Source organism: Prorops nasuta, unplaced genomic scaffold, assembly GCF_024137725.1.
Source record: "Prorops nasuta isolate Cenicafe-Biocafe unplaced genomic scaffold, Cenicafe_Pnas_1.2 PNAS00003, whole genome shotgun sequence".
Lineage (NCBI taxonomy): Eukaryota > Metazoa > Arthropoda > Insecta > Hymenoptera > Bethylidae > Prorops > Prorops nasuta.
Window position 1 is genome coordinate 11,693,737 of NW_027116800.1, and position 19,920 is coordinate 11,713,656.

Sequence of the window (19,920 nt, forward strand, 5' to 3'; positions counted from 1 at the left end):
GGGAGGGAAAATGGAGCGCAGTTACTGACCTGGGTTAATGGCCTGCGAGAAACACAATGTAACATTGTTTGAAAGTGTTGGGGGGGGGGGGGGGGCAGCAGGTTATTAAACATCTACCGTATTTTTCTAGCGATCCGATCGAGTTTTGAAAAGTAAAGTACGAAGCAAGATGGAGAGAACCCCGTGTAGAATATTAATTAGTGCGCTTCTACGATCGAACGTGATAATAGGCAAATGAGCGTACGACTTGGTATTCGTGCGAGTTGCACGCTTGTCCCTGGCCCATATAGTATAAACACGCCGAGCTTCATCCGCAATTGCGCAACAGACACGGATACTCTGCAATTCTATGCCTGGTGAGAGAGCGCAGTTTTTCTTTATTTTCATTTCTCTCAGGCAAAGCGTATAATCACGCGCGAAATCTCGTGTTTTCCTTGGTACAAAAGAGCTCGGTGTCAATAAGCGCGAGAAGGTAGGAGAAACGCGCGAAGTATGACTTAACTTGTGCTGTTACAAAATGCTCTGCAAGAGACTACTTTCAATTTGATTCAAGTCCAAGTGCGGTAGTTCCGTCCGATATCCGTGGTACGAGACGCGTGAATAATGTCGCTTTTTTCTCTTAGTTCCCGGCAGTGACGAGAACGAATCGCAGTGAAGCAGCGCGCGCATCGCCCGAGGGCCGAGAAACGAGCATCAGGTGAGCCGAGCGAGCGAGGTTGCCGCTCTGTGAAACGGGTCGTGCCAATAATAGTAACCGAATAATGAAATCGAGAGGCAAACTTTCCGTAGTTATGCCAGGCTCGAACTCGAACGGAGATTTCCTCGAAATTTATTAGACGCTTGTTTATATTATATATTCGACGAAATTCGTTCCCAGTCAGGCGACGAACAACAACAGGTGAATTGCTCTGCACGGTTTTTAGTACGGCGGAGGCTCGACGGTGGCGCTAGCGTCGCTAGAACAGGATTGGATTTGGCCAAAGCAAAGCAAACTAGTATGTGCAACTTTGCACCACTCTTATCGCGATTACGACTTTTCTCTCTTCGCCATTGCGTTCTCAGCAACATTCTTTCGTCTCTCGGTGAGCCAACTCGATCCTTACCAGCGTGCGAATCTTTGTCCAATCGATCCAGCTGAGTTTTTCATTCGCCAACGCTGTCATTAATTTTTCAAGTCCGTCTCTCGTTTCTCGGAGAGGTTAGAACGAGAGATCCTATCTCCTGCGCTGATTCGATTTCGATGTTTCAGGAGTGAAAGAGACGCAGACTGGGGAGAGAAGTTTAGTCGAGCTAACATCTCGATGAAGATTTAGTCGTAACGTAGGAGGGCCCAGTCCGACGAACGTGCTACGCGAGAAGGTCAACGCACCACCTCAGGACGCCAAGGACACATTCTAGACCCACACACATCTATGCCTGCTCCCGACTCACAAACACACCCATGTATCAACCGACACCCACACAAACCGTCGATGCATTTCGTAGAAATAAGGCCATCCTTAATTCTCGCAGTTTTTCAACTTGGACCGAGTCTTTGGTAAGATAGGGTAGGTATATCATTTTGGAGAGTAGAATATATCGGTGGTGAAAGAGTCGCTAGTATTGTTTCTCTTCTCTCTCTCTCTCTCTCTCGATGCGCACACGTGTGCATTGGTGTATACAGGGAAAACATTCCTACTGCGAAAGGAGAATCCGAACAAGCACTTCTGTACCGCTGGTCATATGAATAATGTAACACACGCCTCCGCAGGAGTAAAAGACTCAACTTTGTCCACGTGTACGTGTAAAATGCATGTATCGCGACGAGAGAGTAAAGGGCGCAACTACGTGCGCCAGTGTTGTGTGTGTGTGTGTGTGTGTATGGCGAGGCAGAAGGGAAGTTTATGCAGTCTGACTGTTATAGCTATATAACGCTGTCTCTATGATGCTGCTACAGTACAGTACGTGGTGCAGCAGTACAGTACGGTACTCCGCAGCGAGAGAAACAGGTTGCGAGTCCCTACACATTTCCACGCACGCGCTCCGCATATTACGAAACACGCACGAATACGAGCGAGCCAGCGAGCGTGGCTAATGTACTGAGAAGCGTATTACTATACGCGGGAGACCGTCTGTAATAACAGAACGCGTAATAACGCTCTTTCTCTCTATTGAGACCGTAAACGAACGGCTATTTTTGCCCCTGAAGACGCACCTTCTGGGAAGTCCCGGGCAAAAAGTATCAACATCCAAGAAGGCTCTCTCTAATTCGTTGATAATTCGTCTCGTTGAGGTAGCATGCGAAAAATTGCGGGAAGAAGAAGGGAAAAACGAGAATAAATATATCCCAAGCGTGAAGAGAGACGTGCGTGCACACACTCGTTGCTCATCGGGGGTATCATCGCTGATCTTATCGACAAAGTCCTCGCGTACCTGCCTAGCATGTTTTCCTTTTGTCGAGGGTCCTTCACCCTGCGTGCGCAGTCGCGTGAGTGACCCCGTCCTGACCCCCGATCGAGCTTAACCCAAGGTTAGCTTTGAACGAACCAATAATCCTCGTCTAATTCTCAACCAACCGAGCTTTTATTCACTGTCAGCGACGTCGAGAGTAGTTTGGAGGGGGGTGGTGGAGGCTCATAGATATATACATAGAAGTTATAGTAAAAACGAAAGGATGGAAGGTGAAAAGTTGCAGCGAGGTTAGTCCGGAGGTGGACGTACCCCCTCTGTACCCTCTGGCCCGTTTGCTCGTCTCGAGGTAATTGCACCCTGCCAAGGCCGACAGCTGATGTAGCTACAGCTGTGTGCTGCGAGCACGAGAGAACATCCTGTATCTACGAACATAGGCGCTGCTACTCCAACTAACCTAACTGCGCGAGTGGGGCTGGGGTGGGGCCGGGCCTTGCCTCCTCTTTGTGACGGCCTGCTTGTGCCTGCCTGCCTGCTGCTGCTACGGGGCTCCTCACTACGTCGTCTTTCCCCGACAACATTGTCGCGCCCCGCATCTTCCCACGGGCCCTTCCAGGTGGCGCTGCCGTCCCGCGACAGCCCCACCATCTTTAAACACCTCGCGAAATCACTCGGCTAACAGTTCTCGCAGCACGCTAACCTCAACGAGACAAAAAGCGCTCTACAATCGCAAGTACGAGTGTGATGTCTCTGAGAGGTTATGTCTTTCAACAGGATCCCAGGCATCGAGTTGCCACATTGATAACGTTAGTATCGGTTTGCCAATAGTTATTTATGAAGCAGTTGGTCCGATCGACTGTCCATCATCGACCGGCTGATATGAAAAATTTCGTAGGGCACAAAGAAAAGGTAAAAAGGTGGTTAGGCAGGCAGGTAGGCGACCTACTTTTATACAGCCGGCAGGTGAGCTTCGTGAAAGAGAAGGAAGTGAAAATGGCGGCGGTCATTGGACAAGACGACATTGGCGTTGTTGTTTAAGAAACGTAAGAGTATTATCGTAGGTAAGTGCGGAGTCAATTACACAATGCCCCGTGGAAACTTAGCACGAGTGTCAATTAGACCGAGTGAGAGGAGAAAGGGAGAAAAGGGAAAGAGGAGAACTCGCCACGAGGTTCAGTTATTTCCAGAATACCCCATGGACGGAGTGGTGGCAGCAGCGTCAACAGCAGAAGCAGCAACCCAGGGGGCTCCCCCTCGCGTCTATTTTCAAACAAATCCCGCCACGGCCAGTCAATTCCGCTTCCAATTTAAGAATTGTCTGCGTATACGCGACGAACGTATTAATCAGCATTAATCATCGATAACCCGATCGAGTCTCTAGAATAAAATGCAATAAATCGTAGCAGCTGGTCGGGGGTGTGTCGATGGTAATCCAACGCTTGTCTCACTGACTCATTAAGCTTACAAGCAAAAACAAACCTCCGTTTATAGCCTCGCGTATCTGATTAATCGCGCGCAACAGAGAGATACATTGGAGACACATACAGATTCCTATCGAGCGAGTGTCAGCAACTTGACACTGTCGTGTATCATCGCCACTTCTCAAAATTCATGAAATTAATCCCGATGAATTTTTTCATCGCATTTCAACGATCAACCATGAAATTATACGGTATCATCGACGTAATAAAATAGCCTCTTATCAGTCAGATCGTTCGATTAAAACACTTCTCTCCCGCGCGCGTTTTACACTCTCGTGTCTCATATTTTTTTTTGTTTCAGGGTTTTCGATAGTTTTTCAAGCGCACTGGAATATGATTCAAGCTACTATTCAATGTCAGCCGCTTCCACATTGGCTATAGTTCTCTTGTGCAACGTGTTTGCATTTACTCTAGCCTTGTGCCTAATGACACGAGCATTAACGACGCGCGTGCGCGCACGAGAGAGATGAAAAACGCAAAAGCGAGAGAGAATTCTCCCAAATCACGTTTCAGCGAGTAACGAGAAACGCTCGAGTTTCGTTGTTTACCGGATGACTTTTCCCCGAATTTCTCAGCGCAACGGTGAATTACAAGTACCTCTGCGTATCTCACGCTACTGGCAAGGCCGTTTTTGCATAATAGCCGGCCATCTTGTAACGCCGGGGACCTTGAAAAGCGACGGAAGGTGGAAGAGCGGTAAGCAGAACGTCGTTAACATTCGTTCTGTGCAGCTTTAATGGATGTATCGACGAATTTCAATAGTCGAGTAGCGTGTTTGGCCCGGCTTTTCGTCAATACCGATGTGAATTTTTAACGATTCGCCGGACGGGAAGGAATTCGAAGGGCTTAGGCTTGGATATTGCGTTCACGTGTCTCATTTCCGCTTGACGTACGAATTCTCCGCTCGCAGGCATAGTGGTTTTACGAAAGCATTCACCGCCGGAAGTCCGCGCGAGGGTGTGGCTTTCCGTCGTTGGATGCACGCGACAAATGCGAGCACGTGCACGCTTCTTCAAATCCATAATGGAACTTATTCTCACGTACGATAATAATCTCCAACCCCCCCCCTGTCGATTAATCAATCAAGCTGATATCTCGGTAAACTTTCAACAGTTGATCAGTATATAATATAATTATAGAACTCTAGTAAAAATAAATACTTAAATTCTTAAATTTCGGAGAAGCATCGTCGAGTGAACTGTGTAAGTGGAAGCAAAGAGTTTGTTTACGTCTGACTCGTAGAAAAACGCTGGAAGAAGGAGAGAATTTTTGTTGTCGAGGGGCAGCAGAGAGAATTACTCGAGCGATGGTAAATATTGCTGGATATCTCATGAGTTAGTGGATGAAAAAAGTAAGCTATAGCGATAGTGCTTATCTGGAGAATTTTTATCAGTGCCACAGATAAGGTAAGGAAAGCGTGGAAGAGGGGGATAGAGCGAGAGATGGTGGGGGAGAGGAAGAGGAAGAGGTTGGAAGGGTCCTTTGGCAGTATCTGACGTCCTTCCGGCACGAAAGTAGTGCACGTATCGCTCGGAGGGTTCTTCTTCATCCCCTCTTTTCACTCCCCTTCGGTCCTCTCTCGCAATAGCCGACCTGGTCGATACGTCTGCACCTTCCCTCTCTCTCTCTCTCTCTCTCTCCTCCTCTCACATTCCCTCCAAAGCGAAAATTCCAAATTACCACCAGCATTCCAAACATCTGCCTATAACGATTGTACAATTTTAATCGAGCCCCTATCCACTCGCTCGCTCTCCTCCTTCAAAAATCCTTTCCTATCAAACTCTCGCGTCAATTATTTTCCAGCAGCTGCCAGCGACTCGCGGTTTCTGGAAAATGGCAGGATTATTTTCTTTATATATATACATATAATATAACCTTAAATGGTTTATTGAATAATTGATCACGGAACGTCTCCCCTTCACTCTTTGGCTTTTATCGTATTCAACGATCTCTCACGTGTTCTCTCGTACTCTTCGAGAGAGAGAGAGAGAGAGAGAGAGAGAGAGAGGGATAGGTGAAAAGAGAGGAGCCGTCCTTTTCATCCTAGCTGCCTCCGAGGCACTTTTGTCGTCGTCGTCGTCGAGTTACAACAGGAGAGACCGCGCCCTTTCAGAATCCTCGTGTCCAGATTGGATTCCCTCAGCAGACATTTTCACAGGCTTTGCTTCTTTCTCCGAAAAACCTACCTCGTGTCAATTTTTCCCCATCCCCCCCCCCCCCCTCCTCATTCAATCCCGACGAATTCAATTTCACTCGATCCTAATACCACCACCACTACAGCGATTCTCTAAATCTTTTACGTGTACGAGAGAGAGAAAATGCTCTCGACAATTATCGTGGAAATTAATTTTTTGCTGGGAGAATCGATCGCAGGTCAGATTTTCTCACAGCTCGTCGGCAGGGCATTTTTTGCGTCACGAATGATTTTTATATCCTTGCACTCGCCCCTGGTGTGTCAAGATTTCTTTTGGGAGAGACACGCGCGTCCCTCTTTATCTTTCCTCGCCATGTGCTGCTCCGCTTGGCCTCGTGCAGAGGGGGGAGGGCGCCACGTGCAGCTTCAGAAGGGTCCACCAAAACTCTCCCCGTAACAAAACCATCGAGCTTCCAGTTGTACCAATTCGGTCATGAAAATTAAGATTGACGCCGAATCAGACATTCAGGAATCCATAGAAAATCCTCTACAAAGACTCTTGGCAAATCCTCGTATACACATATGCATACACATGTATATGTGTATATACAATTTTAGCTCCGTCCGTGAGCGAGTCGAGTCGAGGAAAAGTAAAAGGTTTCGACGCGACTTGATGCATGAAATATGAGAGTGAAAATTTTGCCAATTTTTTTCCATCGGGAGGCCTGTAAAAAGATGGAGACAAAAAAGATTGTTGTTTTTTTCTTTCAGCGAGAAGCTTTTTCGCGACCCCTTGCATGGGAGCCATCACGTGTGCCTCGCATTAAAACGGAAATGCTCTCGTGCTTCTAGCAGCCATTTCATCGATCCCCCTCCCCCTCCCCCGCCCCCGACTACCACCACCCTCAACAGTACCACCCCTCTGAGCTATGAGAGTTTCGTGAAAAAAAAAGAATGACTCTGAAAATTCATCACGTAATAATGAAATTTTTCATCAAAACCCGTCAAGGTTTATTCGTCAAAATTGATTAAACATGGAGAAGCAACATGAAAAGTTTTCCAATCGCCGAACGAAACGAGTTTTTTATGCGTTTACGCCGGTTCCGGAGGAAATTTTGATTTCTCAATGGATGCCTGCAATTTTAATCCCGAATCGATTTTGTTATAAGATCAGTCGAATGGGTTTGGAAGAAAAAAAATGTCAGCTGCAAAAAAGGCAGAACGATGACTATACTTGGAATCCTCTGTCGGAAGAGATCATGCATAGCCAATGGACAATCGTTAAATTAGCTCACCCTTGTGGTGACATCAATTTCGGGGCCTTCAAATCTCCAGACAAAACCACCCTCTTGCTCGGTGCAACCCTTTTGTCAATTCCGCACCCCCAGCCAACTACTGCATTCACTCATATTTCTCTCTTGAAATCTGTCAAACGCCATACGAGCTAACCTCTATACTGTAATTATTTGTTAATAATAAAGCTCAAAGCTTCAATTATCTTTGGCTACACTGCATCATCGATCTTCGAAATCATTTCAACGGAGAATTTATACTTCTTAACATCAAGTCGATCGATTTAAACGTTTGCAGTCTCATTCGACAGCTCAAACTTTATTTATTTGTTTATGAAATAAATTAATGATTAAATTGTGTAAACATTGTGTCATTGGTCCTCGAAATGATTGAGGCAGAGAATTTAAGCTGCTCAATTTTACGTAAATCAATTTAAACGTTTGTAGTTTCATTCCGGAACTTCAACTATACCACGTTGTTTATAATAAAGATAAATTCTTGAATTTCTCTGTATACACTGTATCTACGATCCTCGAAATGATTGAAATGGAGAATCTAGACCTCTCAGCATTACGTAATCAAATTGAAACGTTTGTAGTTTCATTCGAAAGCTCAAGCTCTATTTATTTGTTTATGATAAAGATTAATTATTAACTTGCGTAAACATTGTATCATTGATCCTCGAAATGATTGAAATGTAGAGCTCTGACTACTCAACATTATGTAATCCAATCGAAACGTCTGTAATCCCATTGAAAAGCTCAAACTAACTTTATTAATAACAAAATTCTATTCAATATTCAATTACGCAAAATAATTTTTTAAAAATGAAGTACACCGGCTGTAAATTGGAAATTAGTGAAATTTTGGTTAAAAAAAAATAGTATTGTCTCTTTGTTCATACAAATCACATGTAATTAATGGGAAGAATAGGTGAGAGTAGCTGATGAAGAATTTGGAGCGACGAGGGATGATGGTGGCGCGTGAGTCATGCTTCGCGGGGGGTTCTTAAATCCCGTGCACTGCTAATGATGACCGTAGAACCCCATGGGGCTGTGTTGTGCTCCCAGCCGGGATAATCCCTCCTGCCGAATGTTCGCCTGCAACTGCGTTGCGCTTCGAGCTTTGCATCGCCATCGCCTCCATCATCATCTTTCCTCCAGAGACAATCTCTACCATCGAATCCATGGACTCGGATTCCTAAAATTAACCACTCTTCATCTTCTACTTTTATCACACTCAAATGGCCAATTTTAAATATCCTGCAATTCGACCATTCTATGACTTTTCATAAAACTCATATTTTCAAGTAGAGTTATGAAACAAAAAATTGATCGTAACCATCGCAGGATATATAAAAAAGCTTCGTTTATTATGACTCGGAAAGCTCGCGTTGCCTCGATAATAGTTTGTTGAAACACCTCGGTGTCTATCGGCATATATAGCATTCCCTCCTGCACCATTTTAAAAACAGTCATTCTTCGTCTTCCTGTTTATTTTATTCCGCCTATTTCCACATCTAACTTTGCAATTTGATCGTTTGACGATCTATATCAGAGTGATACTTGGACGTAAAATTACAGAAAATTGTTGATCGTATCGCGAGACGTACAAAGCTTCTTTTATCGTCATAGAGACTCTTGTTTCACAGTTAAGATGCTTCTTCCTGCGGAATTCATGCCTGCATTTCTGCCTCGATACCTTGCATTTTTCTTCGTGTCTTCTTTTCTAGACTCTTTGCCAAATACCCCCACCCCCCCCCCCCTCCTATATATAATTTTGAAAAAAGTCAAAATTTATTTTAAATTCCACAATTTTGCTTCATTCCAAAGAATCTCGATAAATATTGCAATTCTTTGAGTTACTGCGATCGAAGCTAAACCGATACATTGACGCAGCACGAGAAAAAGATTGGTAATCGCTGTGGTGGAGCGCTCGAAGCTTGTCATATATATAGCATCGTATAAGAAGAGGAGGGGGGAGGGGTGGGCTTTTGGTTCCCCGAGTGATTGCAAAATTATCGATCGAGGGTGGAGATGCCCCTCGGTGGTCCACGATTAATGCAGGCCGCATCTGTTCCTCCTAACACCGGCTTATAGATCAATATTGCGCACGTGGACTAATTAAATTGCGGAAAAAATCTCTAGCGCACGAAACGCGCATTTATTTCATCCGATCGACGCGAAAATCCGAAGGAAAAACCGTTTGCACCTTACGACATTTTGTTGTCGTCTTTTTTTCTCGAAATAAAGACACGTGGAGTCGAAGGATAAAAATGACGAAAATTGTCCGGGAGATTAGCGCTGTCGTTGAAACCTGTCAGCATGGCAGATTGAGAGTTGGAAAGATAAAGAAACCGAAAGGGTCAGAGAGAGAGAGAGAGAGAGAGAGAGAGAGAGAGAGAGAGAGATAGGGAGAGAGGCCAGTTTGCAAGGTGCAGCTATCAAGGCCAGGTGCAGCGGTTCTTATAATACATATATATAGAGTATATTGGCACGTCCCTGTAATTTAGCAGAGTCTGACAATAACACCGAGTCGTCCCAGCTGATTCTCCATGCCAAAAAGACCAGTGAGTGTATCATACTACGATGGACGAAACTTTTGTCAGCGGCTGTACATCGTGGTCCATATCAAACTGACGATATCGATTAGGGCGAAGGCTAGTTTCCTAGGGCAGAATATATATATATATAGAGTGGATGGAGGGTGCTGCTTCGAGGGTGATTCCATAGGGTGCATTCTCTCTCTCTCTCTCACTCTCTGTGCACTCTCCCACACAGTTCAAAGACACTCGTGACCATCGAGAAGAACCTCCCGTCAGCAGTTTTCTCCAATGAAACACACGAGAGTTCTCCGAAAGCTTTTTTCCGAGATCGCCTCGGGCAGGATTATTTTAATCCTCGGCTCCGTTAATTGGATAATTGCAATTTATAGACCGAATATTATCTCGATACGTGCAACAAGTTTCTCTCACCGGTTACCTTCGACTAGCTGCACCTTTGCGAGTCTCTATGCACGCGAATAACGGTGGATTATACGAAGGACAGCGCGCGCGCACGTGTGTGCGTGTTTCGTGGAAGGAAAACTCAAGGTTTATTAAATTTCATTTCCCACTCGTGAGAGAGAGAGAGAGCTGGAAGCGGTCCTCGGAAATGAAAAATCAGCTGATATTTATATATATATATATGATTGGGGGATCGAGGGGGGGGGGGGGGGAGAATAAAAAGGTATTTCCGGGATGCTGCACTTTCATTAGCGACTCTCGACCAACTGGCGATGCCGCCACAGGCGGAGGATAATGGTTCCCGAAGAACCACAAGCCGTGTTATTGTTGCCCGTCGAACACCGGACATTACGAAGGCCACCTTCGGGCCACCTTCGAGCCACCGCTTTTCATCTTCCAACGGATGATGATAATGACGTGAAACGGTTTCTGCGCTAATTACCCTATGCAATAGTACACTTTGTGTATTTTAGTGTTTTTTTTTTGTTACGACTCTCTTCGAAAGGTCAGTTGGCTATAAAGCATTTTTTATTGCTAATTCAGTGATAAGAGTGGAGAGAATCTCGTGTAACCCGAGCATCTAGAAATCTTGTCACAATTGTTCACCAAAATTCGTTGGACGCGACGAATGTAATTTTTCAGTTTTTAATCTTGGAAAGGATAAAATTAAAAATATAACTTTTTGTTATCATTTTATTACAAATAGCGTCAGAAACGTTCCTAAAACGTTAGAATGTCTGAGATTAAACCTTGGAAGGTTCAAGAGACACTTTTGTGACGTCGCATCTTTTATTCGAGTCATCTATAGAATCGTTTTATCATTTATGGCTTATAAATAGATAAATCGAGTAAAATTGGCTGACCAAAAACCATAGGACAAACTTAGCGATAAGAGAGGAGCATAAGAATTTTGCCATTCAAATACAAAAATAGATAATCAAAGTCCGTTGCTTCTTTGAAATATAGTCCAGAAACGTTCCAGAAACGTTTCAGCGACACCACATGCCTTCCTCGAGTTACATAAACACCATTTTATCATTTACGATCCTCGAAGAAGGGAATCGAGTAAAATTGGTCGCGGCTAAAAACCACAGGACAAACTCAATGATAAGATTGGAGCATAAAAATTACTCCTAACTGCCATTCGAATACACAAATAGAATCGAAATCCCTTGGAACTTTGAAAAATAGTCCTGGAACGTTCCAGAAACGTTTCAGTGACACCACATGCCTTCCTCGAGTTACACAGACCACCATTTTATCATTTATGATCCTCGAGGAGGTCAACGGGGCAAGATGGTTGGAATAAAAATCACAGGACAAATTCGGTGATAAGAGTGGAGGAGAAGGCAAGGAGGGCCAGAGATAGGAAAGAATTATCTCCGGATAGATTCGTGTAGATGATAGATCGAGCGCGCCGGGGGACCGAGAAAAAATGGTCCACTGCGAGGAGGGGGGAGAAGGGAGAAAAAAAAAGAGAGGAAAAAAGGCAGTTGAGCTCGTTCCTCGGCATTTGACGGAAGATCAAGATCGATTGTGTAGCTGGCGGTGGGAAAGAAGCCTCTCGCATAGTGGAGGAAAGAAGAAGAAAAAAACTTGAGCAGCGAGCGAACAATAAAAGCTTCCAATGGGAACTCTAATACCAGCAGTATATTTTTTGCAATTAGAGAAAGCTCGTTGAAACGGAAAATTGTCAATTCCCAACGCGGTGCTCTCTCTCGAATTTCGTAGTCGACTATTTAAAGGACCGTGTGTTCCGTTTTGCGAAGGGGAAACCCAAACCAGTTTTGGCCGTAAGATTGACCGGACGGACTGTGAATCGGTGGTTTTCTTCTGCTTTGTAAACTACGGCGGAGCCTGCACCACCGCGCCTCCTCGCCCTTCTCTATACATAGACACACGTAAAAGAGCGATGAATTTTTATTCATGGCACGATGGAAAAACTGTTGAGAGGAGAGTGAAATAAAGGCGCGCGCGCGGAGGTCGAACGCGAAGTAAAAGGAATGAATTGGAGCTAGGAGATAATGGATAATCCGTATAGCTTGAGGTTATCTCGATCGAGGCATGCATGCAAGCGCCAAGGCTAAGCGCGATTATTCTCTAAAAGGAGAGCTCCAAGGACTCTCTCCCTCTCTCTCTCTTTAAGCTAGGACATCCTTGGAGGATTCCTACGGAGGTTCGTAGCTTCGAGAGTCTCGTTCCTCCATAGGAGAATTGACGCGTCCGAGTGGTGGTGCTGCAGGTACCTGGTGGATCCATCCGCGGAGGATATCCTACCTCCAGGAGACCTGCAGGCTCTCCGTCGGCCAGGCATCCTTTTTGCAATTAAAAAACCGGATCGACTGGTTCCAGGTCGCTCGCTCGCTCGCGGACATTCCGCAAATTCTACCCGCGAAATCGAGCGGGGATAAATAGCGGGCTTAGGGATCCACCTCTCTATACTATATATATATATGTAGAGAGAGAGAGAGAGTCTCTCTCCTCTTCATTCACCTTTCTAACCTCATCCTTCGACTTCTCTCGCGCATCCTTTTTCAACGCTTCGCCTTCCACCCCTTGTACTCCTCCACCTCCATCTTACACCACACTCAAACTCGTTCTCCAGAGAACTATATCACACACACACACACATCACAGTCTTCTTCGAGACCAAATAGTGCGGAGGATCCCGCTCGATTTCGCCAAATTGCGCTCGGCTCCCGATCCAATTGCCAGCCAACCAGCGTGTTAATTACCGCCAACGATTAATTGATCGTTAAACGCCTGGGAAATGGCTTACGAGCGTTTCGGAAATTGTAGGAAGGATTTTGCAGGCGGAAAATCCTTGCGCAAGCTCGAAGTGGAGGTGGTGCGACAATTTCGCCTCTATATACGAGCCAATTGACGAACAAACGCGCACTTTTTCCGATAAAGCATTTATGATGCGTCACGCGAACCTTTATTTGTCTTCCTCAAAACAGGACGTTATATACTTTGCACATTTTTTCATTCTATTTACTTTTCTTGTTGGCTCTAGCCTCTATCCCACGACTACCATCAGTTTTCCAACGTCTCTCGCGGTTCTTCCAAATTTTTCCTAACGGGGCGAATAGCCATTTTTATATATTCGCATGTCAACTGTGAATAAAAATATTATCGAAATTGTAAAATCAATGTTTCGGATCGAAAATCCTTACGCAAACAGAACCTTTTCTGACGACATCCAGGCTCACGTGCCAATAACTAAACAGCCGCGCACTCCTTTCGACAGATGTAAGATTAATTTTGAAAAAAAAAAGTAGAATTTTCAAAATTTTAGAATATACGTTTCAGGTAGAAAATCCTTGCGAAAAGTTATAGAAACTATACCGTGACAATTAGGCCCACGAGCCAATCGCTAAACAGCTGCGCACTCCGTTCGATAAGCGATGCGTCGATTCTGAAAAAAAAGGAAAAAAAAGAAGGCGGGTTCGTTAGTGCGGATAAACGAGCGTCGTTCTTATCAGCACGCGACCTTTACTCGCGTGCATTGCCCCGCGCACTGGGTTAGCAGTGAATGCGCGATGATGTAGACTTGTGTTTTAGTCGAGTGTATATTTCGGTCTATGTATATGTGTACGTGTGACACGGATGCACACGTGCAACCAATAACGCAGCTCTGTCTCTTTCTTCTGCCTACGCGAGCGCGGATCGAGAAAAAAACTATTATTTTTCTCTTTTGCTGCAGTCGACGTAGGAGAATGAAAGCTGCTACTTGTATATATATATATATATATATAAACACACGTATGCCTTAGCGTGTTACACGTACACACCTCACCTTACCTTGCATGACTGCATCGCTGCTTCACCTACACCTCTGTAATCGATAAAGAAACAAAGGAACCTTGCGTCACTATATTTTTATCATCCACCAAATTCAGTTTTAATCCCATTAATTCCGCCTCCTCTTCCTCCCCCCTCGAAACGTCATCTATTACATACTACTCGCCGTATACACGCAGCTGCCTCTCTTTCTCACAACTAAACTAGTCCTTGTGTTTTTTTTTCATCAATCATTTTCGTAAATTCTGCCACGGCTGCTACGAGAGCGAGCAATACGTTTCGCAAGATACTTTACGAGCTCTCTAAATTAATCGGAAGGCAAGCATAAATTTTCTACGATATACATAATGTAGCTGGAGTGAAATCTGCAGTGAGATTGCAAGGGGCAAAACACGGCTCGTGAAAGAGTCGATTGCGAAAAGTATCGTTGCAAAATGCCCTAGGCCTAGGTTGCCGCCGCCACTGTTGCGGTGAGCTGCCTCCTGAGCGCCGCAGCGGCCGCCCGTGTGCGCGCCCGCCGTCCTCTATATGTGTGCGCCACGAGCCAGACCAGTCTCTTTTATACCGCGAATATACGCCAAACACATCCGATCCGGAGACTTTTATCCCGCGCAAACACCAGGCCGAATACCAACGCGAAACCCGTTAATGGAGAACTTGGCAATTTTAGACTCGTTCCAACTATATATATACCACAAATAATCCACCGCACAATTTTCTTTCCTATATTTCAACAACTATATTTTTCTATTGCAATAATTCATTCACATCTTGAGTTTTATATACGCTAGCTGGTTTACCAGTAGCACTTTTCTTTATTCTTCTTAAAATTCAATTGCTTCGGAAGAATTCTACGTAATTCTTTCCTTTCGCTCTTTTTCGAGAGCCTTGGAGGAATTGTGGTTTAGATATTTTTGAGGGTTTTTTAGTGCAGAGATATTTTTCTTCTTCGTAGTTGTATTCCGATCGATGAGAATATGGCACGAATGAATATTTGTTATTTTAACGAACCCCGGTAATATTGCAAGAAAATTATCATGATTATTTTGCTTCTATGCCGAGGCTCGTGAACGTTGCAATTTTTCATTCGCTGCTGACATATATGCTTGGAAAATGGTTTTCTATGAATATCGCGTGGGGAGTCTCCTTCGCGGATAATTCGTATACATTATAAGAATAGCAAAGAGACAGCTCTCTCGATTATTCGCCATTTTGTGCCTGAGATGCATAAACGAAGCTTCGCTTTGGCAATGCGACATCCATCGAGCAGCGAGAGAATCGTTCGATCGGAGAACTCGCGAGCGTTGGAAGGATTTTTCCACGGAGTATCCTTCGTTTGCGAAATGGCGAAATATGCCGTAGCGCAAATGTGTAAAGTGAAGGGAAGCATTGTAGAAAAGGTTTGCGCGGAGGATGATATTCGTGCTGGAGGCAAGAAGAAAAATATGCAAGCGTGACGACTGTGTTGGATCAATAGACTCTCCCTTCCACACGAGCTATAGACCCTTTATGCGGTCGATTTGCGCAACAAGTTCGTCCCGCCTTGTTTCCAAACAATTTTCATCGAGCTTCCTGTGCACCAATCCTGCCCGCGCACCTCAACCTTCCCTCCTAAAACTCTATAAACAATTTTCACCCGGAGCTCGACACTTTTTCCAAGAATTTTCTTCGAGCTTCTTGCAGCAACGTTGTCTGCGAGGCTCAACGTTGCTTTCTAAGAGTAAACAATTTTCATCCTAAGCTCGCAAGCTTTCCGATGAATTTTCATCAGGCTTCTGTACAGCAATTTAACCCGCGCGACACAATGTTTATTTTTCAAAACAGACATTCTCGGTTGAAGCTCAATTTTTCCGAAGAATATTTACCCCCAAGTTCATACACTAATTTCTCCCTAAAACTATACACTTCTCATGTGCAGCTCACACGTTCTCCAAACAATTTCCGTTGAACTTGGCGAAACAATGCTATCGACGAAGCTCACCGAGCGCTGTTTCTGTCGAAAACCAAACATTTCGCATCTGGAGCTTGGCGAAACAATGCTAGCACAACGAAGCTCTCCGTTTTTCTGGCCAAAAGCAAATAATTCTCAGCTGCAGCTCGGAATAATTGTCTCGCTTCCCAAGTGGTACGGTGTGCGATCTATCTGAAAAAAATGTCCGACGCTTCACGGAGAGTTGGCTTGGAGCGCTCATAAAACTTTATCTAGAGCTACGCTAGAACAACTATATCACGCCGCGTTTGCTCGTAATATCTTTCTTCGTATTTCGAGAGTGTTTCGTTTCCCTTCTCCTTCACGGAGCGCCTTCGAACGCCTCGCTCCCGACCGAATTGCGAAAGGACCAACTTTCCACCGTATATCGATTTTTTCAATGACTCTTTGGTAGAAAAACCCCTTCCGCAATCATTATATCCGGTGCATCGACGTTTTTCTCAGAACCAATCTCTTCCTCGTAGCCCATCGACTTATCGCTCTTATCGACGTATCGAGTTAAAATTCGTCATTTAACCCTTCTCGGTACTATCTATACATGAAAAACTCAATGGTACAAGCTATAACATGCATTCGAATAAACGTATAGACTTTAGCCGTCGTAATTTCGTTGAAGAATCATTTAAAGAGGTCAATGACCCTGCTAATAAGATAGCCTCGCCTTTAAATGGACTAATTCGTAAGAATGAATTTTCCGAATCTCGGGCGTGTTTCTGTGTGTTTGCGATAAACGAAGACCTTGGGACACTGAGCTTTCGTTTATTTCGGAGAAAGAAGGAAATATCGACGAAACGCACGCTTCTATACGGTGTATATATTTACGAGCTTGTTTTATTAATGTCCCCGTATTTGTTTCGTCTTGTTGCGAAGCGTTGGCCGTGACCGTGAAAGTGAAATTCGTGAATGGATGACGGCGAGTGGAAGAACCGGCACTCCGAGTGAAGGTAAAGGTTGCCGACGCGACGCGACGCGATGCGACGCGACGCTCGAATACGGGACTTTTTCGACGACGACCAACGGCAAAAATCCAATCCCCGATTGAGCTGCTGCCGCGCCAGAGAGAAAAACCTCTCTTCCAATTCTAGAGAGCCAACTGTCCGCGATAAATATAATAGTGGCGTTTCATAAGAGCGCGCGAGTGAATCAGGCCAGGATATTCCGCGAAGAGAAGAAAACGCCAATCGCGAATTCTCGCTGTGCGAGTGTGACGCAATCGATAGGCGCGCGCGAGAAGCGGCGATACAGAAGCGGAACAGAAAGTTGGAGGCCGAACAAAGATAACCGCTGAAAGGCTCATCGCGTTTATGAAATCTTGCAACATGGCCAACAATCGCGCCGCAAGCTAATATTCCACGCACATCCTTCGCTAGAGAATTCACAATTTTAAAGCAAAGCGTGTACGAGGCTTATTTAATAGTGGGACGATCGTATCTCTAATGGTGTCGTAGTTGGCTTTCCAATCGATGCGTTTCCGAGGATAAAGAGTCGTGGACAGGAAGCCTGGAGAGGTTACAGCGCGAACTGAGAGAATCTGTGAGATGGAGGGGGAAGGGAGTGGGGGAGAGGGGGGAGCACAGAGAGAAAGAGAGAGAGAGAGAGAGAGCCAGCCGGGCACCCTGCCGAATCGCAAACATTGCACGCTACGAAACTGCGACGCGAAAAATATGGATGCATTGACCCCACCAAGATACGATTAAGACGATGACGTCCCCTCAATGGAGACGCTAAAAACAAGAAAAAAGAACGGAAACAATTCTCTAGCTGTTACATTATTTGGAGAGGCTTCAGGAACGCAGCAATTAAACAGCGCATTGACTCTGTCGACTAAATTTAGGCATACTTATCGCGCCAACTTTGTAGATTTACATGGTGTATGTATATATACATTTATATATCTATATATGTATACCATATATTGCGGAGATCTCGAGGAATATTCATGTTAATTACGTGCAGCGCCACTAAGTCTATTTTGAGGATTCTCTTTTATGAGACGCGTCTCTATAGCTAGAATTACAAGAGCGTGCAAGCTATACGAGGCCACAGCCTACGAGAGTTTTACTCGTGTGCAGAGGGATCGGATCGGATCGGATCGTTTCGGGGAGCTCCGGGAAGGTTAGGACGACTCACGGCAAATGGGGGCTGAGAGAAAGATGGCACCATCTACGGACCTATAAACACGACGCAGCGCGCACAGATCGAACGCAACCACGGTTGTTGGCTCGCGTAACACGGTACAACGACCCCTAGCCTCTCCTCCACTTTTCCCCACAATTTTCCAATCGCTTCTTATCTCCAAACGATTCTTCGACGATCATCATCCTAATTTCCAAATTCAAATTCTAGCAAATATTAACAGCACCTTTTCAAACGCTTCGGAGAATGACGTCTCTGCAGCTACTGTGTTTTATCTGTTTACTTTGGAGCGATTAACAGCGCTCCCTCGAGTTTGTACACGTAAAAATTCACGTTAAATAACTCTATTGTAATGGAGCAGATCCAGTAGTTTCTCAATCGTTCGGTAGATAACAATGAAATATTAAACCGAGTACTTTCGATTTCGTTGTAGGAGAATGGGAAAATATGGATGGAGGGGCGTGTGTGTGTGCTGATGTTACAAAGGGAGTCTGCCCGACGAATCGCAGAGTAGAAATGGTTGGAGGCTGCTGTAGAATGTCGAGGATCGAAGAAGAGGAAGAGGAAGAAGAAGAAGGTGCTCCACCGTTTCTTCCTTCTCGTGCAGCTCTCTCGCTCACTTACCTGTCAGAACTCTCGGAACTGTCGTATCGATCGGCGCACCGCTTCTTGCCGCAGGGTCCGACGAGGGTATCCTCGGCTACTCTAACTCGTCCTTTGTAGGAGCTACCCTGGTGTCTCGTGGAATCTGCACCAGCACCGATATCCTCCGACGAGGATGTCGAAGAATTTTCAACTTTGTCCTCCATTTCCATCGTGTCCTGCGACACGGACGGCGACTCGTCGTTCATTACACTTTGTTCATCCGCGTGAACAACATTGGCAGCATGTTGTCCACTGGCAGTGGGTTTCGCGGACGGATCTTTGTTCGGATTCTGCTCGGATTTACGCGTTCGAGCAGTATCCATGACAAGCCGTAGGAGCTCCTGGGGGACTCGAGACACTTCCTCGGGAAGGTGTTTGGCGTCCTGTCTTTTGTGCCGCTCCCTCGGGACACGAATGTCGGCGCCCTCGGGCAGCTCAGTGGCCGCCGCGTCTTCCGCGGACGGACCGTCTGCCATCTTGCCAACCAACTATTATTGCCGGCAGTGGCCCACGAGCCACCTTCTCGGCTCACGAACCTCCTAGATTCCTTACTCAACTTGATCGCGATCGGACGCACCAACTTTTCTACCTTCGATCCACCGAGTGACGCTTGCCTCGCGACCTCTTCTACACGCCTCACGACACCTTCTTCTCCTCGCTATTCCACACCAATCAAATAATAGTCTTTTACACACCACTCCATTTGTTTCCTTTCTCTCTTTCACTCTGTCTTCTCTTCCTCAACCTTTCTTCCCTGCCTGCCTACTTACTTGACTTCCTAATGCCTACAGCACGCGCGATATTCGACCCACCGGAGCCACCGCCACCTCTCGCCGACGGCTAGCGTCAGCCACTGACAAGACCCCCACTACCCAACCGACGCCTCTTCCCTTCCCCCACGAGACAACCCGATTATTCACGGAAATACTCGAAATCAATTCGAACGACCTCGCAACACGTCGGGCATCATCGTAACACACCATCATTTTTCCCCGCACCGCCAATCGAATCTCATCCATTTCGCGCCATCTTTCGGATTTTTTCC

At 45.5% G+C, this 19,920-nt stretch overlaps 1 protein-coding gene and 1 long non-coding RNA gene across 2 annotated transcripts in view; one reads left to right on the plus strand and one right to left on the minus strand.

The window, feature by feature from the left end:
* Nucleotides 1-19,865, minus strand: part of jing (AE binding protein 2 jing) — a 30,688-nt gene extending 10,823 nt beyond the window's left edge. Inside the window, exon 1 of the mRNA XM_066747603.1 lies at nucleotides 18,855-19,865. Within this exon, the coding sequence (XP_066603700.1) occupies nucleotides 18,855-19,351 (497 nt within the window). The 5' untranslated portion in view covers nucleotides 19,352-19,865. The remainder of the gene's footprint in view (nucleotides 1-18,854) is intronic.
* LOC136786110 (uncharacterized) lies at nucleotides 1,003-18,973 on the plus strand. Its single transcript, XR_010824755.1, has 3 exons — nucleotides 1,003-1,082; nucleotides 1,250-1,547; nucleotides 18,664-18,973. It is a non-coding gene; the product is annotated as an uncharacterized lncRNA (long non-coding RNA).
* Nucleotides 19,866-19,920: the final 55 nt, after the last annotated feature.